Source organism: Ascaphus truei, chromosome 4 (genome assembly GCF_040206685.1).
Source record: "Ascaphus truei isolate aAscTru1 chromosome 4, aAscTru1.hap1, whole genome shotgun sequence".
Lineage (NCBI taxonomy): Eukaryota > Metazoa > Chordata > Amphibia > Anura > Ascaphidae > Ascaphus > Ascaphus truei.
Window position 1 is genome coordinate 107,858,840 of NC_134486.1, and position 19,020 is coordinate 107,877,859.

The window sequence follows — 19,020 nt, forward strand, 5'->3', positions numbered from 1 at the left end:
CGCACTGTAAACTTTTTATCAAACACTATTTGTATACTTTTTTATTCTGTCAATATTTTTCTAATACAATATGCCTGTTTTGTGAGCATGTTGCATTAACAAGAGACACGTAGCGGTCCCATTGCATGGAAATAACTTATCTTCATATGAGCAGGGAGCCCCTCTACACAGTGGTTTACTTAGAAATGTGTCATTATTTTAAATTAGTCTAGGACAGTGATTTCCAACCTTTTTTGTTTGGAGGAACCTTTGAAGTATTTTGAAAAATCTCAAGGAACCCCTATTTGGCTGACACATATTAGGTTCGACAGGGGTCAGTCACAACATTTCACACTTCATGAGTCAACTCTATTTCCCACCCTCTACCCATGTATTTCTCTCCCATCCGTCTCACTAACTCTCCCCCCTACTGCTTCGCATGTATTTATCCCTTGCGTCTCACTCTTACTCCCTCTTTTCCTCACTCACTCCCTCCTGCCCCCCTCTCTTCTCTCACTTGCCCCTACCTCGCGTCAATTACCCCACTCTCACTCAATCCACCCTACAAAATACATACCCAAAAACCCCACCCCCAGGGGGGGGGGGGGTCTGTGGTCCATAGGAGGAACCCCTGAGACAGATTCAAGGAGCCCCAGGGTTCCACAGAACCCTGGTTGGGAATCACTGGTCTAGGAAGTATCAGAAATAAAAGCAACACGACCACAGTGAGAATTACTTTGCGCTGACACTCAAAATAAAATATTAGTTTAGTAAGGATGCAACGTTAAGTGCTACGTATGTAAATGGAAAGTATGTAAGAGAGTTGCCCTTGCGTCTTTGTTGTAGTGTTGTCACAAAATGACATTTGCTTTCATCGTTATTGTGGAATGCTAAAAATAGGATTTGCAACACAAAACTTACAATTTTTCTTTTTCTTGGCAGGCTAAATGGGAAACCGAGGACTGGCATGAAACCGATGGGCTGCGTTTTTATTTGCAAAGAATAAATACAATTATTTTTAACACTTTTTTTTCTCTCTATTTTGTAAAGAAAGATATTTAAAGATAACTATAATAAAGGTCACCATCTTTAAGGAAATGTCCTTGCTTATTCTGCCAGTGGTAATACTACATAACTGAGAATGTAAGTATTTGTAGGTGTGTACATGTGAAAGAAAGGAGTCATTGAAGAGGGAAGGATGGCTGCATTACCCTCGGGCAATATACAGACTCGTGTTCTTTGGGGGGGGGGGGGGGGGAGGAAATACCATCAAATGTTACACTTCCCAATGCTTTCTCACTCTGTCTTGGTGAAATCTTTTAAAGGAACCAACGATGTTGATACCCTATTTCCTTGAATAGCACATGTTAAGTTTGCATACAGTTTCTGTCCTGTGTATATAACCCAGTTTAGAAGGTGTGTGTGTGTGTGTGTGTGTGTGTATGTGTGTGTGTGTGTGTGTGTGTGTGTTAAAGCAGGAGTCTGATGCTCCTTTGTTTTTTCTCTCTACAAGATACTTGGCTAATTATTTTTCTTTTAACTTTTTCTTCATTTTGTATTCTGTATGATTCCCCTCTATTTTAGTGCATATCTCTTCGAATGTTAAAGATAATGCACAACATTACAAATAATGTCATTCCCATTTTAAATAAGCAATACAAATGCTTCTAAAAAATGGGAATCGGCGAAGAAACGGCTTTCCAGACAACACAGGACAGCTTTTCATCTCTTAAAGATGCATACAATCATGCCGGTTTGCCCTGGCAAAAGAACCCTCTATGAAGTGATTTTAACATAAATTATAAATGAAACTGGCATGTACAACACACTTTCAACCGGGCTATGGGCTTGGGCTGTGACACTGATTCTCTTTATCCACTCGTTTTCAAAAACTGAAGAAGGAAGATGTGCCTTTTAGGTGGGAGGAGACTGTAGCAACCTATGTTCTCTATATGTTGTTGTTGTTGTTGTTTGCATTTTAGAAACTAGATGAGCTTTTGATAGGTTTGGGTTGTTGAATTACTGTAACAAACATTGAGATATACTGTAGGAAGCTGCCAGTACTTATTTGGCAAACCAGGGCATCTGAAACACTGCAGCACTGTACAGAATAATGATTAACAAAACAAGTGGAAGCAGTACAAGGAAGTGTATGATTCAGTTCCTGGGTATCTCTCATGGCCATGAATTCCTTGAGGGTAGACCATCCTGAAAATACACAAATATTAATGTTATGCCAGTAACATCTGCTAATAGCTAAATTTGTCTTGAAGCACGCAGGTTTGTAGTCCTCTTTAGAAAGTTTTTCTGCCGCAACATTTTACCATCCATGCAACAATTTACTGCTGTTCTCCTCGCTCTGGTCCTTTTTTTAAAAATTGGTGTATGTTGATGATTAAGGAAATCGAACCTCCTCCAAAGTAGCATTTTAACATATTGACATACCTAAATCAAAATACTGTAACACTAAATAAAATGTTACTATAAACTAGAACAAAGTAGGGTACCAGTGATACTCTGTAATGGCTAACTAGTGGTTACAAAGAACGCTAGCTTGTAAGATTACAAAGTTCTCTTCTACAGACACAATTATTATGCATGGCTCACATTCTAGGAAGACTGGATATGCAGGTATAAATTATTTTGGTACAACAAGATGCAAAGATGCAAAGAAGGAAATGTATATAGGCCAATAAAGGGTATCACTTCTACATTATTTGTTTCTGTGTACTGGCTAACATGGTACCATCTATATCACTGGGTTTAAACCTTTTCTACATTGTGCACCTTCTGCTATAAGATATTTATTCCGCAAGCACCTAATTAATACATTTTATTGCCTACTCATCAGACTATTAATAACAAAACGGTTTGACCGATTTCAGATGGTATAGTGTCTTTAGCAAGTGGGGGGAACATACTGTATGCTTAAGGCCCAAAACTGCACCTCTATGTGCGCAGACAGGTGGTGTAGCTGTCAATCACTGCTGAAGTTTCCAAAGTCACACCACACAATGCCTTGCTGTGCCAGCCACATTAAGGTGCAGTTTTGGGCCTTACTAAGTGTGCAGTAAGCACAGGCTTAAGAAACCCCGCTAATACTGCCTGGGGCACCTCACAAACTCTCCTATTGGGAATCACTGCTCTTTCTGTCAATATGAAACATAGCACAATGCACCACACACAAATAAAGCTGAAGAAACTGGCTCAACATTTAAAAGTAATAGAACAAGGTAAGAATCAATAATCCAGCCGCTCCATAATACAAAAATAGGCACTCACCAGCAAAAAAGAGGTTAAAAAAAGTATACTTTAATGAACTACATAAAAAACAAAAAAACAGACAGTACTAACTATCCCACGCGTTTCACGCCCACTATGGCGCTTTCTCAAGGAGTAACAAGGTGGGGGAGGTCCTGGGTATTTATGACTCTCCCCGTCATACAAGACAGCTGATATAAATGATTAATTAAATTTGTCTTGCAGAAAGAACAGAAAACAAAGAAAGAAAAAGGAAAGAAGAAAAGAGAAACAGAACAACCCACAATAAACACAGATAATCTGCAGGAGATAACCCACACAAAAGCAGCAAAAATTACTAAAACTGATGAAATAAACTTATGTTTTGCATAGATGGTGTCCTTATTGAGTAATAGAGCAAATAACACAATGAGAGACTAAGCTTGCAAATAAAAGTAAGCTAAACATACCAAGTTCCTCATATGACATAATAGTGTGACTACAGATACATCATTCATCAGAAACCGATGTAAATAATGCAATAGATCTAAAAATGATGTATCTGTAGTCACTATTATGTCATATGAGGAACTTGGTATGTTTAGCTTACTTTTATTTGCAAGCTTAGTCTCTCATTGTGTTATTTACTCTATTACTCAATAAGGACACCATCTATGCAAAACATAAGTTTATTTCATCAGTTTTAGTAATTTTTGCTGCTTTTGTGTGGGTTATCTCCTGCAGATTATCTGTGTTTATTGTGGGTTGTTCTGTTTCTCTTTTCTTCTTTCCTTTTTCTTTCTTTGTTTTCTGTTCTTTCTGCAAGACAAATTTAATTAATCATTTATATCAGCTGTCTTGTATGACGGGGAGAGTCATAAATACCCAGGACCTCCCCCACCTTGTTACTCCTTAAGAAAGCGCCATAGTGGGCATGAAACGCGTGGGAGAGTAGTTAGTACTGTCTGTTTTTTTGTTTTTTATGTAGTTCATTAAAGTATACTTTTTTTAACCTCTTTTTTGCTGGTGAGTGCCTATTTTTGCATTATGGAGCGGCTGGATTATTGATTCTTACCTTGTTCTATTGCTGTGTATGAGAATCTGCTTCACCACCGGGTGCCTGGAGGAGACACTTTCGGCAGCGTCAGGGCAGCTGCTGCAAGAAAGGGTGACCAAGGCGGCATATAATCGTGAGTAGAGGGTACTCCACGCCGGGCATAGCCAGGGATGGGGGACGTAGTGATTGCATATCACAATTGGCTGTCCCCACTGTGTTCTCTCCTTGTCACCCCCATCAATCTGCAATACAGAAAACCGCAGCCCCTTAATCCCTATTTTCCGGTGTCAACACCCATCATCATTTTATTACTGTCCGTAGGGCATCATTACAGACCTCCTGGAGCTTTAACACGGTTTTTTCTATGTTCAACATTTAAAAGAAATGCAAAACGGAAAACTCTCACCCTTAAAAGCCTCATGGTCAAGAATCCCACAAACACCCAGTGTGCCGAGCAACTATACCAGGGCATCAGAAAGTCTGCAGGACCACTTTCCATAGTGCACCTTGACTGAGATACAGTAAACACCTTTTAAAGTGTGTGTCTGTGTCTGTTCTTGCTTTTTGGTGTTTACAAACTGAAGCATTTGTTAAAAATACTTATAGGAATCAGATTTTTTTTTTTTAAACCAACCCACCACATCCGACCCTTAAACATATCTCGGCTATTAATTCCAAGTCACCAGGTTTTAGGAGGAGCGGCCCCTTTTAAAGGGTCATAAGTGGCTGGCAGTATCGCACTTCCCCTCCTTCCATCCCTTTCTCTCTATTACACTATCCCAGTGCCGCTATGTAATGGAAAAGCCTATTCAGCTCTCTTGTCCGCCATGTGGTCTGACACAGAATGGCACGCAGGTTTAAGAGTTGTGTTGATAGATTTCCCTGCCACTCCCAATATGTCCACTGTACGCTCACGTTTCCATGGCAACGCACTGAAAGGCAAAGGCGCGTGTTGATGACGCGAAGTAGGGACGGTCGAAGCGTTTGGATCCTAGCGACCATTTGCTTGTGTGCTGCAGGTATCTGTGCAGAGAAGGGGCGCACAAACCGGGAGAGCGATCTTCATATTGTGGCGCTGCACCTCCTTTAACCTTGTACTGTCACCTTATCATTCTCACACTGAGACCATGCACCTTCCCGTACCTCGTACTGACCTTCTGGACGTCTTTACAACTCATACTGTCACCCTGCACCCTCATATTCCTCATACTGTACCCGTGCGCTCCCTTTACTCATACTGTCACTCTGCACCTCATATAGTCACTGTGCACCGCCTTACTACTCATACTGTCACCCTGCACCTCCTCATACTGTCCCCGTGCGCTCCCTTTACTCATACTGTCACTCTGCACCTCATATAGTCACCGTGCACCGCCTTACTACTCATACTGTCACCCTGCACCTCCTCATACTGTCACTGTGCACTCCCGTACTCATACTGTCACTCTGCACCTCATATAGTCACTGTGTACGCCTTACTCCTCATACTGTCACTGTGCACTCCCGTACTCATACTGTCACTCTGCACCTCATATAGTCACTGTGTACGCCTTACTCCTCATACTGTCACCGTGCACTCCCGTACTCATACTGTCACTCTGCACCTCATATAGTCACCGTGCACCGCCTTACTACTCATACTGTCACCCTGCACCTCCTCATACTGTCACCGTGCACTCCCGTACTCATACTGTCACTCTGCACCTCATATAGTAACTGTGTACGCCTTACTCCTCATACTGTCACCGTGCACTCCCGTACTCATACTGTCACTCTGCACCTCATATAGTCACTGTGTACGCCTTATTCCTCATACTGTCACCGTGTACTTCCGTACTCATACTGTCACTGCACCTCATATAGTCACTGTGTACGCCTTACTCATCATACTGTCACCATGCACCTCCTTATACTGTCACCGTGCACACTCATATTCCTCATACTGTCACCCTGCACCTCCTCATGTTATTACTCTGCACCTCCTTATACCTCATATTGTCACCCAACACTTTATTCATACCGTCACTTTGCATGTTCTCGTACTGTGCAACTTTGATCCTTCCTTGAGCCTTACACCCTGCACCTCCTCTAACCCCATACTGTCCTCCCACATCAGCTGCACAGACCCGCATACAGTTACTGTTCCTTTGACACCCTGTTCCTTCCCCACCCACCCCACATTTTCTCTGTCTAATTTTTTCAATTCTCTTCTGTTTCATTTTGCCCTCTCGCTTCTCTTCCCCACTCTTCCTTTTTTCTTTTCTGGTTCAAGCACTGCGTCTCTCTCCTCTGCATCGTCCTCATTCTTTCCATCCCTCCCTTCTCACTCATCTCCCTGTCTCTTCCCTTCTATCACACAGCTGTTAAGATCTAGAGATAAACAAACCAATAAACAAAAGGCATTTTGTGACGTCAAAAATTGAGACTATTGAAACATGTCATACCATTGCTATTACTAGTGTTCAGATTAATTTATCAGTGAGTCTCAAGACAAATGAGTGAGATTTGACAGTACTTGTTTCTCTTCTCTCTTTTCACTTACATTTCTCTCTCCTGTGTCCTCCCTCTGTTCTCTCCTCTTTTCCCCTAGGTATATACGGTGGTATCCTTTCTTCTCTACCCCCAATCAATTCCGTGCGGTTTTCTGTCAGTTCTACTTACTCTCCTGGGCGGTGCTTCTTCCCTCTTTCTCGTGACGTGGTTCCAGTTTTGCAACATACAAGACGATGTCCGTCAAAAAGGCGAGAGGTCCATTACAAAACATACTGAGGGTGACCGACGACCTGAAGAGACGGTGGGTGGCGCCAAAATACAAACTGGAAGAAGTAGTAGCGAGAAGCCTGGGTGCTCCAGCCGATTGTAAACAGGAACAAAAATAGGGTGATGGCGGTCACAGCAACTTGGAGCTCAGCCATAAGGATAAAATCAGCTTTAATGAATTACATGCTGCACATCACAGAAAGACACTCTGACGCGTTTCGTCCCGAGGTGGGACTTTATCAAAGAGTAAAAGACCCAAATCACACAAACTCCCTTAAATAGGTGGTGACTCATTCCTATTGCACATTCTAAAGCAGAACCCTTCTGTTAGCAATCAGACAAGTGAACTGATTGCAGTTGATAGAATCTAACCAATCATATCAAGAGAGTCTACTGTATGTGAAACAAAACCAGACACGGTTAAAAATAAAACGCACATATATATATACAAAAACACATATTAAAAACATGAGAATAAATGATATGAAGCATGCAGAAACCACACCAGTGAAAACATGACTGTTACATATTACTCAGGGTTCATAGAATTGTACAGGTACAGTGTCTCCACTTTCGGTCTAGGACATTAGGTCGCTACCATTTTGCCGCGACCAAATCTCTGCCTGGCGTTTAGCTGCTACTTACCAGTCCCAGTCCATGTTTAAAAAAAAAAAAAAAAAAGGCTGGGGGAGGCAGCTCCCTTATCCGGGCCAACAACAGGGAGGGGGAGAGCCGGGATAAAGGGTGGGGGTCATGGCTTCCCCATGCAGCGCTGCTGACGGGGGGGGGGAAAGCTGGGACAAGTGTCCCATGTCCAGCGGCTCGGGGAGGATTTGCTGGCCTAGAGAGGAAGTTGACCCAAGCAAAAGTCGGGTCTAACATCTGTAAAAGTTGGCGGCCCGGAGTGAATGAGCCATAAGGTATCGTCTGACGCTGGAAGGTGTCTTGTGGAATAGCACCACATACTGAATATGGCCCTTATTATAACCTGGCTCCATGTCACCATGAGACTTGAGTAAAATGGTTTAAAAATAAAAGAACAAGAACTGGATCAATGTTTTAAGATGACCTGGAGTAAGGTCGGTAATACTGCAGTTTGGTGTCATGAGATAAATGGAAAAAAGGAACAGTCGTGGTTCAGAGACTTGAACACAGACTTTAGCGTCACCTATAATGTTTCTTTGTTAGTATTTTATATGCATTTCCATTTTTTTTAAATTTGTATAAAATCAAACATGACGGTTAATTTTGCATGCGGTTTAACCTGCGGTATAGTGTAGCAGAGGACATCCATATTGCAACAATACATGATAATACCTTTGATATTAAGGATTTGCTGCTTGTTGTATGTTTGCAAGTTCATTTAAATAAATGCCTAATTATCAAGCTAAGCCTTGTGCAATAACGAATTTCAGTATTGATCTGCAAAATTGAAACAACATATTTTAAAAGCTAATCAGACATTCTAGTATTTAACGTACAATGCAAATTTGATTCAAAGAAACCTATTCCCAAAGCCACACTAGCTTTTGTGTTGGTTACATAAACCAATGAGCTTTTTGATTGTGTAAATCCTGTGTGTCTTGTCTGATATTATGCTAATTGCGCAATAAATATAGCTGATCACATACCAAAGACATTACTGTGTTAACTTGTAATTGATAGATACCACATATTTAGTAATTTAGTGTTCGGGCGGCATGTCACGTGGTGGGTGTTGATTTTACGCAACACACTAATTCATTATAAATGAATAAATAAAGGATTTAAAAAAATCCATTTTGCTATTTATGAGTAAAAAGTTTTGAATGCATAGACTTTGCAAGGTTCATAGTATCTGTTTTGAAATGTCCTGTAGGCTGTAGCTATACTTTACTGTTGGTTATTAGGTAGGCAAGTAATATTTTAAGGTGGCTAAAGAATAGCAATACATTGATGCTCCGCAAAATAGTACTGTATTATCAGTAACGTGAACATTGTGCATGGATAATGTTGAACTTAAATCCTATTAGTTCCGTCTTAAATCCCCTTTGTCCTCAAATTTGTCAGGTTTATGTGATGATTATGCTTGACCTTCTTGTTGACTAACTTACATCAAAGGACTGGAAACCACTTCATTGGTGGCCTCACCTTATTTGAGAAGACATTCAAGTAACCTCTTAAAATGAGATCACAATTATCTGTAGATTCAAAGCACTTGTTAGATTTGAGGACTACGCAGATCAGCTATAAACAAAACAAATACGTGTCTTCCTAAGGCCTCGGGCATGGTCAGCGCTTACTCGCTGAGCTGTGCTGAGGCGCGCTTGTACTTACCTGTGAGCCCCTACAGCCGCAATGAGAGCGGCTTTAGTAGGGGCTCGCCTACGCTTCCGGAAGCGTAGGTCTTAGGTACATTTTAAAATCAATGAGGGCGAACCAACTCCGTGACGTCACTGGCCCGCCGACACGCTCCCGACACAACCCGGACGGCGCGCTGTCTAAGGCCAGGGAAAGCACCCACTTTCCCTGAGCGTCAGCGCGCCTCCGCACGCCAGCAGGAACCTTGGCTGAGGCCTCGGCCAGGCTCCCTGCTGGCGTGCTGATACGCGCAGAGGCTCAGGGAAAGCGGGTGCTTTCCCTGGCCTTGCGGTTGCTTACCGCACGCGCCGTCAGGGGGCGGGCCGGGGGCGGGCACGTCACTGGCCGGGGGCGGGCCAGTGACGTCACGGAGCTGGTTCGCCCTTATTGGGCGAACCGCTCACGTGACCGGCCTGTCGCGCCGGCAAGCGGGGGAATTTTAAATTCCCCTAAGACCTGCGCTTCCGCACGCTTGCAGAAGCGTAGGTGAGCCCCTACTAAAGCCGCTCTAATTGCGGCTGCAGGGGCTCAGTGCTGAGCGGGAGCGCGAGTTAGCGCGCTTCCGCCAGCAAGCAGGGAACATGGCCGAGGCCTAATACAGCGAAGAGGAGAAAATCGAAAGTCAAGATAAATTACATTGAAGTAGTTGTGTTTTTGTAGGAAGAAAGGTGGCAGAACCATAAGCAAAGAAAAAAATTGTATTTATATTTACCCCACAATAAATACCGGTAATAGTAAGGTGTTTTAACAGTAATCATGTAAGTAAGACCAGCCAGACAGGGAGAAGAAAGTAAGCAATGCAGTAAAGTGTAGCTGATATTCTTACATTATGTATGTATGTATGTAGTCATTCAACAAATGGTGCGTCTATATTGCATTGTTTAACTTTTTTAATACGTGACCGGGAGAATTGCTTTAGTCATCCAGTGTTTTTCGGCTCAGACCTAGAGTTAGCCTCGCTGGCTGGAATGCAATCATAGTTACATAGTTACATAGTAGATGAGGTTGAAAAAAGACATGGGTCCATCAAGTTCAACCTATGCAAAATTTAGACAACATATACTTTATCCTATATGTATACTTACTTATTGATCTAGAGGAAGGCGCACAAAAAACCCCATTAAGGGGAAAAATTAATTCCTTCCTGACTCCAAGAATTGGCAATCGGATTAATCCCTGGATCAACATCCTTCCCATGTATACTTATTTGGTAAATCCCTGTATACCTTTCCCATCTAAAAAGATGTGCAACCTTTTTTTGAACAATCACATTCATTTTTATCATCAAATGGAGTCAATGTTATTTAGATTCCCATGCCATTTTATTTTACATTCCCAGGACCTATATAAATACTTTTTTGTTATTGTAAACCATGGATACGAAAACCTGTATGCAGATTAGTTGAGCACGTAGCCTAAAAATAACACAGATACAAAATGTAGTTCAGTCTACAAACTATTTCAAGTATTGTTCAGGGTGTGACGTTTCGGAGGAAGTTACGGCCTAGTGACTCATGGTTGTTTATATGATACTGGGAGTGTAGGGTGTATTGAAAACACACAACCCTTTCTGAAAGCTGCACACCAGCCCTGGAAAAAATGCTTTTGGAAATCCTTAAAACTCGATTAGTCTCATCCCATTCATCATCAAATCTTTTTCAGCAACATTAGTACATCTTGCGTGTGAGTAAATGAACAGGTTGGATAAGCGCAACAAGATTAGAAACGCATTTAAAAACAGCTTTCATACTAAAAAGGTCAGCGAGGACATTGATGAAGCAACCTTCATCATGAAACGTACTGTATCCTCTCTGTGAGAAATAATGCACCGTGAGTGTGAAATACTTAGCATGTACAATACACTGAGGGTGGACTTCTGTTGGAGGGAAATGGTTTATGCATTTGATTTTGAGACTGAGAACCTCAAGTTAGGGATCTTCATTTTTTCTTAATTCGTTGGGATTTTCATAAATATATAAACACAAAAATAAAGAATAGTGTGTGTGTGTGTGTGTATGTGTATAGTATTTATAATTTTGTATACTGTATACACATACAAATGTAGCAGGTGTTATTACGCCCGTTAATAATGCACAAATAAATGCGTTCCCAAGCTGTGTACTTGTTTTAAAGTAGGTGGTCGCCAGGCGGTATCCGTAGGCCAAAATAAAGCCGTAACATTATCGGCTGTGGCTTCCTATTGGACAATTTTGTATGTATACATACCATTGTATCAGGTGTTATTACGCCCGTTAATGCAGCATAAAGCATGGAAGAATGTGTTCCCAATATATTTGCTGTACCAGTGAAGGTATTGGGTTTAAAGTTCCTTGCTGGCCGCCAAATCTGGTGATTTATCTGCAGGCCATTAGGAAGCTTGAACATGATCAGTAGTGGTTTCCTATTGGACAATAACAGTAACCATGTTGTTTTTTTACACTAGGAGCATTGGTACAGATAACAGAAAGTATTTGGGGGATCCCCAGAACTGAAAATAGCTTGGTCTAGCACCAAAGGCCCCGTGGTTTAGTTATGTAAATAAATAAATGTAAAATTGTGCTGCGATTGCTGCTTTAATGTACGTATCAATATTGTAAGTAATCATTTTTGACCAAAATAAAGGCAGGGCGATTTTAACTCTGAAGTTTGCTTATTTATTGATGGGACTTTTAGTATTTATCTGTACATTGCACTATATTCTACTGTATCTCTTACAAGCACAAATCATACAATGAATGGCTAAGGAAGTGGTAGAAAAAAAGATCACATTGTAACTATATCTTTGGTTACATGTGCTGTGATTATTCTATTTTTTTAGTTTGATGATTTACTTCGTGAGACATTAGACAAAGATGTTCTGGAGCCTGCAGCCAAGAATGAATTTTACCAGAGGTAATGTAATTTCACTAACATCTGTCTTCCTTCATTGCAATTTTATCTGTGTGAAATTAACTCATTCACTGCCACGGGCCAGTCACACATGACAAAGTTGTTCAAGCAGCTGTCCCAGTTTTTTTTTTAGATCTGAGAGGTTTCTTCCATGGTATATAGAACCAATATATTCATATCACTGTCTCTTTGCCGTGTAGGTGTATCCAATTAAAGAACTTGGTTGATGAAAACAGGGAAGCTCTTCACAAGTTAAAAAAAGTAAGTGATGTATGGAGATTGCCCTAACGAATATGAAAATGCAGAAATTGTCATTTTAGACTTCCCCCCCCCCCTTCCTCTTTTACTACCAGAATAGGGAAAATAATTCAGAAAAAAATGTATAGATGACCATAGTTCCTACAAGAGAGGAAAAAGTCCCCAATGCTACACCCATCTTGACAAATTGTTTAGTACATTACAATGTATTTTATCTATATTCGTTCGTCATAAATATGGGCCATTTAGTTCAATGCTTTGACAAAATACTTTAAGCTTACAACCGCGTCACGGTAACCTCAATTCAGTAGGTAATAAAATTCCAATATTATACTGTATTGTGTATTTCTTCCACTACATAGAGAAGAGGAAACAACACTGCAGCTAATAGCATGGGGTGTGTGACATGCATGCGGGGCCCAAAGGGTTAAAATTTAAGAAGCACTATATGTGCTATGGTGGTTAAAAACTAGAAGTGCCCTGATAATTATAGTGGGATAAAAAACAATGTATATTTCCTATGGCTTGTAGCAGCAACAAATGCATATCCGCATATCCACATATCCACCCTCCCTGGGTAGCTTAAAAAGCTATTCATTCATATGTGTGTTCCAGGACCCACTGATTAAGTGGGATGGGTCTATTTACACTTCGACAAAGTCTTAATACAGTAATCTCAACCCAACCCCACTACATTGTGTTTGTGTGTGTATAATATATATATATATATATATATATATATATATATATATATATATATATATATATATATATATATATATATATATATTACACACACACACACACACACATACACACACACACACACCAATGCTACATCCTCAGTAAATATTTTGGCCAAAGTATTGAACTAAGTGACGCATATTTAGGAAGAAAGAATATAGATAAAATACATGGTCTTGTACTAAATGATTTGTCAAGATGGATGTAACATTGGGGCCTTTTTGTCTCTTTTTGTATACATAGTTTTGTAGGGGAAGTGAGCTCTGGCACTTTTTTAGTGATCTACAAGGACCTCCACGCAGCGATGTCTGAAATTATTAGGAATTGCACTGGATACTAACGGAGAGTGGGGAAGGGCTTTTTTAGCTACATTTATTTATATATAGCTAAAAAAAAATGTAGATGTCAATTAATTTCCATTTACCTTTTTTTTTCCATACAAATCCCAAAAATTACAACTAAAGTAGGTATGCTTTAAGAAAGAAATGAAGATTACTAAATATCTTAAATTATATATTTGAAACGCAGCATTGTGCTGATTTACTATTCAGTGACACCGAGCAAAGAATGTATATTTGTGAGACTCTCGTAGTCCTTATTAGAGAAGGACATGTAAAAACAAATATAACGAGTGTCCCCCTCCCATTACATATTCCAGTTATGCTATAGGAAAAGTTTGGGAAGTTTTTGCACTTTTGTATAGAGTTTGGTGGTAGAATTTGGTTAGTCTTCATACAAACAAAAATACTTCATGATGTAATGTTTAACATAAAATACATGTAGCAGGTTCTGTGCAGCTCAGTTTCTTAAGCCACAGGACCTCCCCTCCTGCATTGTCTGTTTCTCTTTATCTCCCTTTGTCAGACTGATGAACCTGCCCCCGTAGGGAATTACGAGCAGAGGAAACAGGATGAAGAAAGTCGCTTGGTAACACTGTCCCACCAGTTGCAGAAGCTCACAGACACTCTGGCACAGGGAGATGCAGCCCTCAAGTAAGTTGGGTAACGTGACTTACTAAATTGGCATATTTAAAGGTGCAATCCAAGCCATCGATTTTTTTTCTTTTGGCTATTTTTTTTTAACCATAAGATTGAGGCAGAGGGTCTCTGGAACTGAACTTCATTAATTTCAGCTCCGGGGACCCCCTTCTTTCAGAGATACCTCCAAAGGGGCTGCCGGTATCTCGCTGCTTTTCAAAGCTTCTGTGTCACGCGAACCAATAAGAAGCCACACCAATGATGTCACGCCTTCCTATTGGCCCGCTGGGTGCGGAAGCTTTGCAAAGCGGCCATTACGGGATCCGTGGTAGCCGAGGAGACTGGCTACCGACACCTACTATGGAGGTATGTATCTCTGGAAGCAGGGGGGTCCCTGCAGCTGAAATGAACGGTGTTCAGCTGCAGAGACCCCCTGCTTTAATCCTATAGGGGAAAAATTAGCAAAAAAAATCGCCGGCTTGGATTGCCGCCTTAGTAGCTAAATGTAGATAACTGACACCTTTTAGTAAAAAATCAAACAAATGTAAGTAGTGTTCATTTGTTTTCCAACTTTAACAAATTATTTGTAAGGTTTTTACATTCTTTATATATCGTCTGTTTGTTAGTCTCAAAGTAACAGGTACATTGTTTGTTTTGTTATTTATGTGTAAAGTTACTATGATGGCATCATTAGTCAAACGGACAAACATAAGTAGCTGATTTGCATGAAATTCGTCAAACCTGAAAAGAGTTAAACATCTTCATATTTCACCGAATACAAAGACATAAAAAGTCTGGACACCAATTCTTATGATACATTGTTTGCTTTTTTGGGGAACTGATACATATACGTACTGCTACTTTAAGAGTGGAACAAAAGTTTCCTGTCAACATCATTTTCCTTTTAAATAAATAACAAATAAATAAAAAAAATACCATTGTTTATTTCTTGTGAGTAGAGACAGGACTTCTGCTGGTCGCCACATAGAGGAAGCCAGTGATACTGAAGAAGAAAGTGAAGAAGGGGGTGACGAGGAGGAAGAGGAGGAAGATAACGAAGAAGAAGAAGAAGAAGTAGAGGAGGAGGAAGATGAAGATGAGAATGCTTTAGATTCAACCATCAGAGAGTTTATCACCCTAGGAGATTTCCATGCTCAGCAGAAAGAGGATTTGACATTTCATGTAAATGATTTCCTTTTTTTTATTTATTGCAATTGCGTAACCCTGTTTATAGCTCATTCAGACTTTGTTTGGTTCCCGTGTTCTTTTAAACGGCATTTTAGGGATGCTCTAAGACCAGTCATATTTCATCACTTACACTGAGATGAGACCCAAGTCTCCCACTAGTGATCTAGTGATATAAGGACACGGAGTTCAATAATACAGGGAATTGTTTTTTTGTTTTTTTTAAATGTTACTACTCATTCTTTTTTTTTTTTTTAATATCTATTGTCATTTAACATTCTTTGTCTGTGTGTTGTCCCAAAAGATGAAATCTGGTTTTATTGACTTATTTGACATATTTTATTACGGGGATACCACTATGTGCCCCAGTGTATTGTTTCTTATAAAAGTAGGTTTCCCATTCAGGGCTGGAACACATTTCTAGTAGGCCTGTGTGTAACTAAAATTAGCCCAAACTCCACATTTTGCTGATTTAAAAAAAAAAAAGAAAAGACAGACCTCCTTGGGGCAAAGAAAGTGAAAAAATAATAGAATAAATTATCATGAGTAGCATTTTAAGTGTAACCCAAGGCATGTTTGAAAATCTTTCTCTGCGTGCGTTTCCTGGTTACTCCGTCCAAATAAATACATGTTATGCAACTATGTTGTGGAAAACGGTAAAACAATGTAATTGTTAGGTTTACTGTTAAACATTACAGTACTGAATTACAACAGTTTTTTTGATTTATTAGTAGTTTATTTTTTGATTTTGTATATGTCTAGAAAGGCCAAGTGTTGCAGATTGTGGATAAAAAACCCGATGGCTGGTGGATGGCTCAGGATTCCAACGGAAATAAGGGTCTTGTTCCAAAAACATACCTAGAGGTGAGTTTATGCACTTATTTCAAATGTGTATCATCCCCGGGTGAACTAACAGTAATTGGAATGAACAATAACTAGTACAACTCCCAGCACCCCATGCTGCCGAGTAAGAGGTTATTTCCGGGACTGGCACACACTAGTAGAGTTGCTAACTGGATAACTCCTGGCTGATGCAGTAGTTCAGAGTTTTTAAGGCTCTTTTTTCTTAACAGAACGAAAGGGTACAAATGACTAACTGTGTTAGAACCAACGAAAACACACACACACACACACACACACACACACACACACACACACACACACACACACACACACACACACACACACACACACACACACACACACACACACACACACACACACACACACACACACGTAAATTGAGCTGTTCCATCACCAGATGTCCAGTTGACAAACTTGGAGACCACTGGTCTGATGGTTAGGAAACACCAGTGGTCAGAGATACTCAACCTGTATCACATGTATATCTTCCAATGCCTCTGTTTTCCTTTTAATAATAGAATGTCTAACTTTATTTTCTAATTTCTGTCTCTCCGTACTTTGCAAATTCAAGTGGAGCAGGAAAAAACTCCTTTGTGTGAGAATAAATGTACAGCTGGGAAAGCAGCTGTTCTGAGGTTATTAGATGAGCAGAGATGAGACACGCACAATAGGAAGTGTTGAATGCATTTGCATGTGGACATTTTTACCTTCTACTTTTTTCAATGTTATTTAAAGATATTAAACCCCCCCCCTCAAAAAAAAAACACACACCATGGTGTGAGTGAGTGATTGATGTATCCAAAGCTAAAGCTAAAATGGTGGCACATTAATCATGCAGTATGCTTCTTACAGAAATGAAAAATGTTCTACTGCAAGTCATTAGATGTTTTGTTTTTTATGAAGTCGAACTAAAATAAATAAATAAATAAACCACAGAACTGATAACATTGACAGGTGACCGCAGTATGGATATTGCGAGTCACCATGAAACATTTGAACTGAAAACCAAACTATCCAGATTGTCTTGAAATCTTTCCCTGCCAGAAGGGCCCGCCTACTGGCAGTAAAACGGTAAATCTGGATCTCAATGCGTAGTTTGTTGTAGCTTTATTTTGCATTATTACTGACAGGCCTACAAAAGAGGCGAACAAAGTCCAGACCCCAGCGAGGAGGAAAGCGAAGATGATGGGGAAGAGACCGCTGATGAGAAAGAGATCACTAAGCAGAGGTATTCTGATTCAGGGTATTTAAAGATGTACAGTATGGTTGTTTAAACAGTTTTTTTTTCCAGTTTTACCTTCATGTTTGTTAGACAGGGGAATTCAAATTATGCACGCACACACCTACTACAGTCATTCAAGAAGATTGCTTAGTCTGTCTATGTCAAAGTCTGTCTCAGACAAATTCTGTAATCTCTCCTATAGCAGTCAGTCTTTGTGGTCATGATTGAGGTCAGGGCTTTTCCTGCTTTCCTAAATATTGGTGTCGTCATTAATTGGGGGATATCCAAATGGCAGGCCCCGCAGTTTGGCAACAACTGTGCTGTGCACGCAGAGAAATAAAGCAATGTGAGTTAATAAGATGGCACAACCAGAGAACATGCAAGACAATGTTGGGATGATTGAGGTAGCATTTTTCATTTAAGAACAGAAAGATCTTAAGAGGTTTTTCATTAAAGTGCAATAGTGCAGATCATTTTTTATGATGGGCATCATTTCTTCCACTACATTTTAGGATTGTTGTGTCATATTGGTGTATCCATACTAGTGATATTATTAGGCTTTTCTAGAAGACTCATAACTGGACATGTCATATTTATGATTACAATCATTAAAAACTTGACAGGGGTCTTCTCACCATACCACTGAAATACCACCACCTGATGACTTGTGCCATGTAAGCTAAAGTCACCAAATTCATGGCCAGGCTCTTTGTGAGATATTGTAAGATGTTCATTCCCTTTTTTTCCTAGTGATGAAGAAGTATTGTGTAACATACAGTAGGGAATGTTAGGGAATGTAGGTCTTGCTACAATTTGTTCTAATACCATTTTTGTTTTAACAATAGCTCTGCAACAGATTCTATTTCTCAGTTAAGCTCTGCTAAGAAGACTCAAGAGGTAAGCAGAACTCCATTTGAGTTATCGGTTTAGTTAAATGAATATGTTTGAATTGAAAACCATTTTGTGCTGATGTTTAAGATGAATACAGTACATCTACTTCTACTATCATCAATCAATAATGCCTACTCTGCTTTATTGACACGAAATCATTTAGGGCAATGAGATTCACTAACAAACAGGGAGATTGATTTATTTATATTGCAGCCTCAATCATTGTCAAGGTTTAAAAGCAGCATTAAGGCCCATATTTTGTGCTCTTCCATTTATGTCCCATTCACTAGATTGGGCGGTAAGGTGTCTTCCGGTGCTGGAAATAGTACTGCTTACTAAATATGCCCCCAAATGCTCTAAACGCCCAAAACACATTGTTAGACCTGACATGTAACTCGCCCCCAAAAACTGTTCAATGTTTTTTGGACTCCTCTTGAATGGGTTATATGGCGTTATGCACAATAAAAGGTTTTTACCCACTAAGTTAAAGAGTGTTTTAAAAACTACTTTTGATTTTTTTCTCTCTAGTAGAAAATAATATTGTGTAAAGGAGAGTCAGGAATATAATTTGTGCACTTAAGTGGTATGTCTGTATATCTATCGAAAATCCCACT

General features: G+C 40.0%; 2 protein-coding genes across 8 annotated transcripts in view; both read left to right on the top strand.

Moving 5' to 3' along the window:
* Positions 1–1,003, top strand: part of MTLN (mitoregulin) — a 2,664-nt gene extending 1,661 nt beyond the window's left edge. The window contains exon 2 of the mRNA XM_075596363.1: positions 922–1,003. The gene's annotated coding sequence lies outside the window, so the exon portion shown is untranslated. The remainder of the gene's footprint in view (positions 1–921) is intronic.
* Positions 1,004–5,199: 4,196 nt separating this feature from the next.
* The window catches only part of NPHP1 (nephrocystin 1), a 58,816-nt gene continuing 44,995 nt past the window's right edge, over positions 5,200–19,020 (top strand). For 5 of the 7 annotated variants that reach the window (XR_012800962.1, XM_075596366.1, XM_075596364.1 and 2 more), the window contains exons 1-8: positions 7,080–7,264; positions 12,195–12,268; positions 12,466–12,526; positions 14,132–14,259; positions 15,201–15,426; positions 16,192–16,293; positions 17,424–17,521; positions 18,361–18,412. Coding sequence is in view for 6 of the 7 variants with exons in the window: in XM_075596366.1 (XP_075452481.1) it covers positions 7,160–7,264; positions 12,195–12,268; positions 12,466–12,526; positions 14,132–14,259; positions 15,201–15,426; positions 16,192–16,293; positions 17,424–17,521; positions 18,361–18,412 (846 nt within the window). In the remaining variant the exon portion in view is untranslated. The other 2 variants (XM_075596367.1, XM_075596365.1) reach the window with 2 other exon arrangements.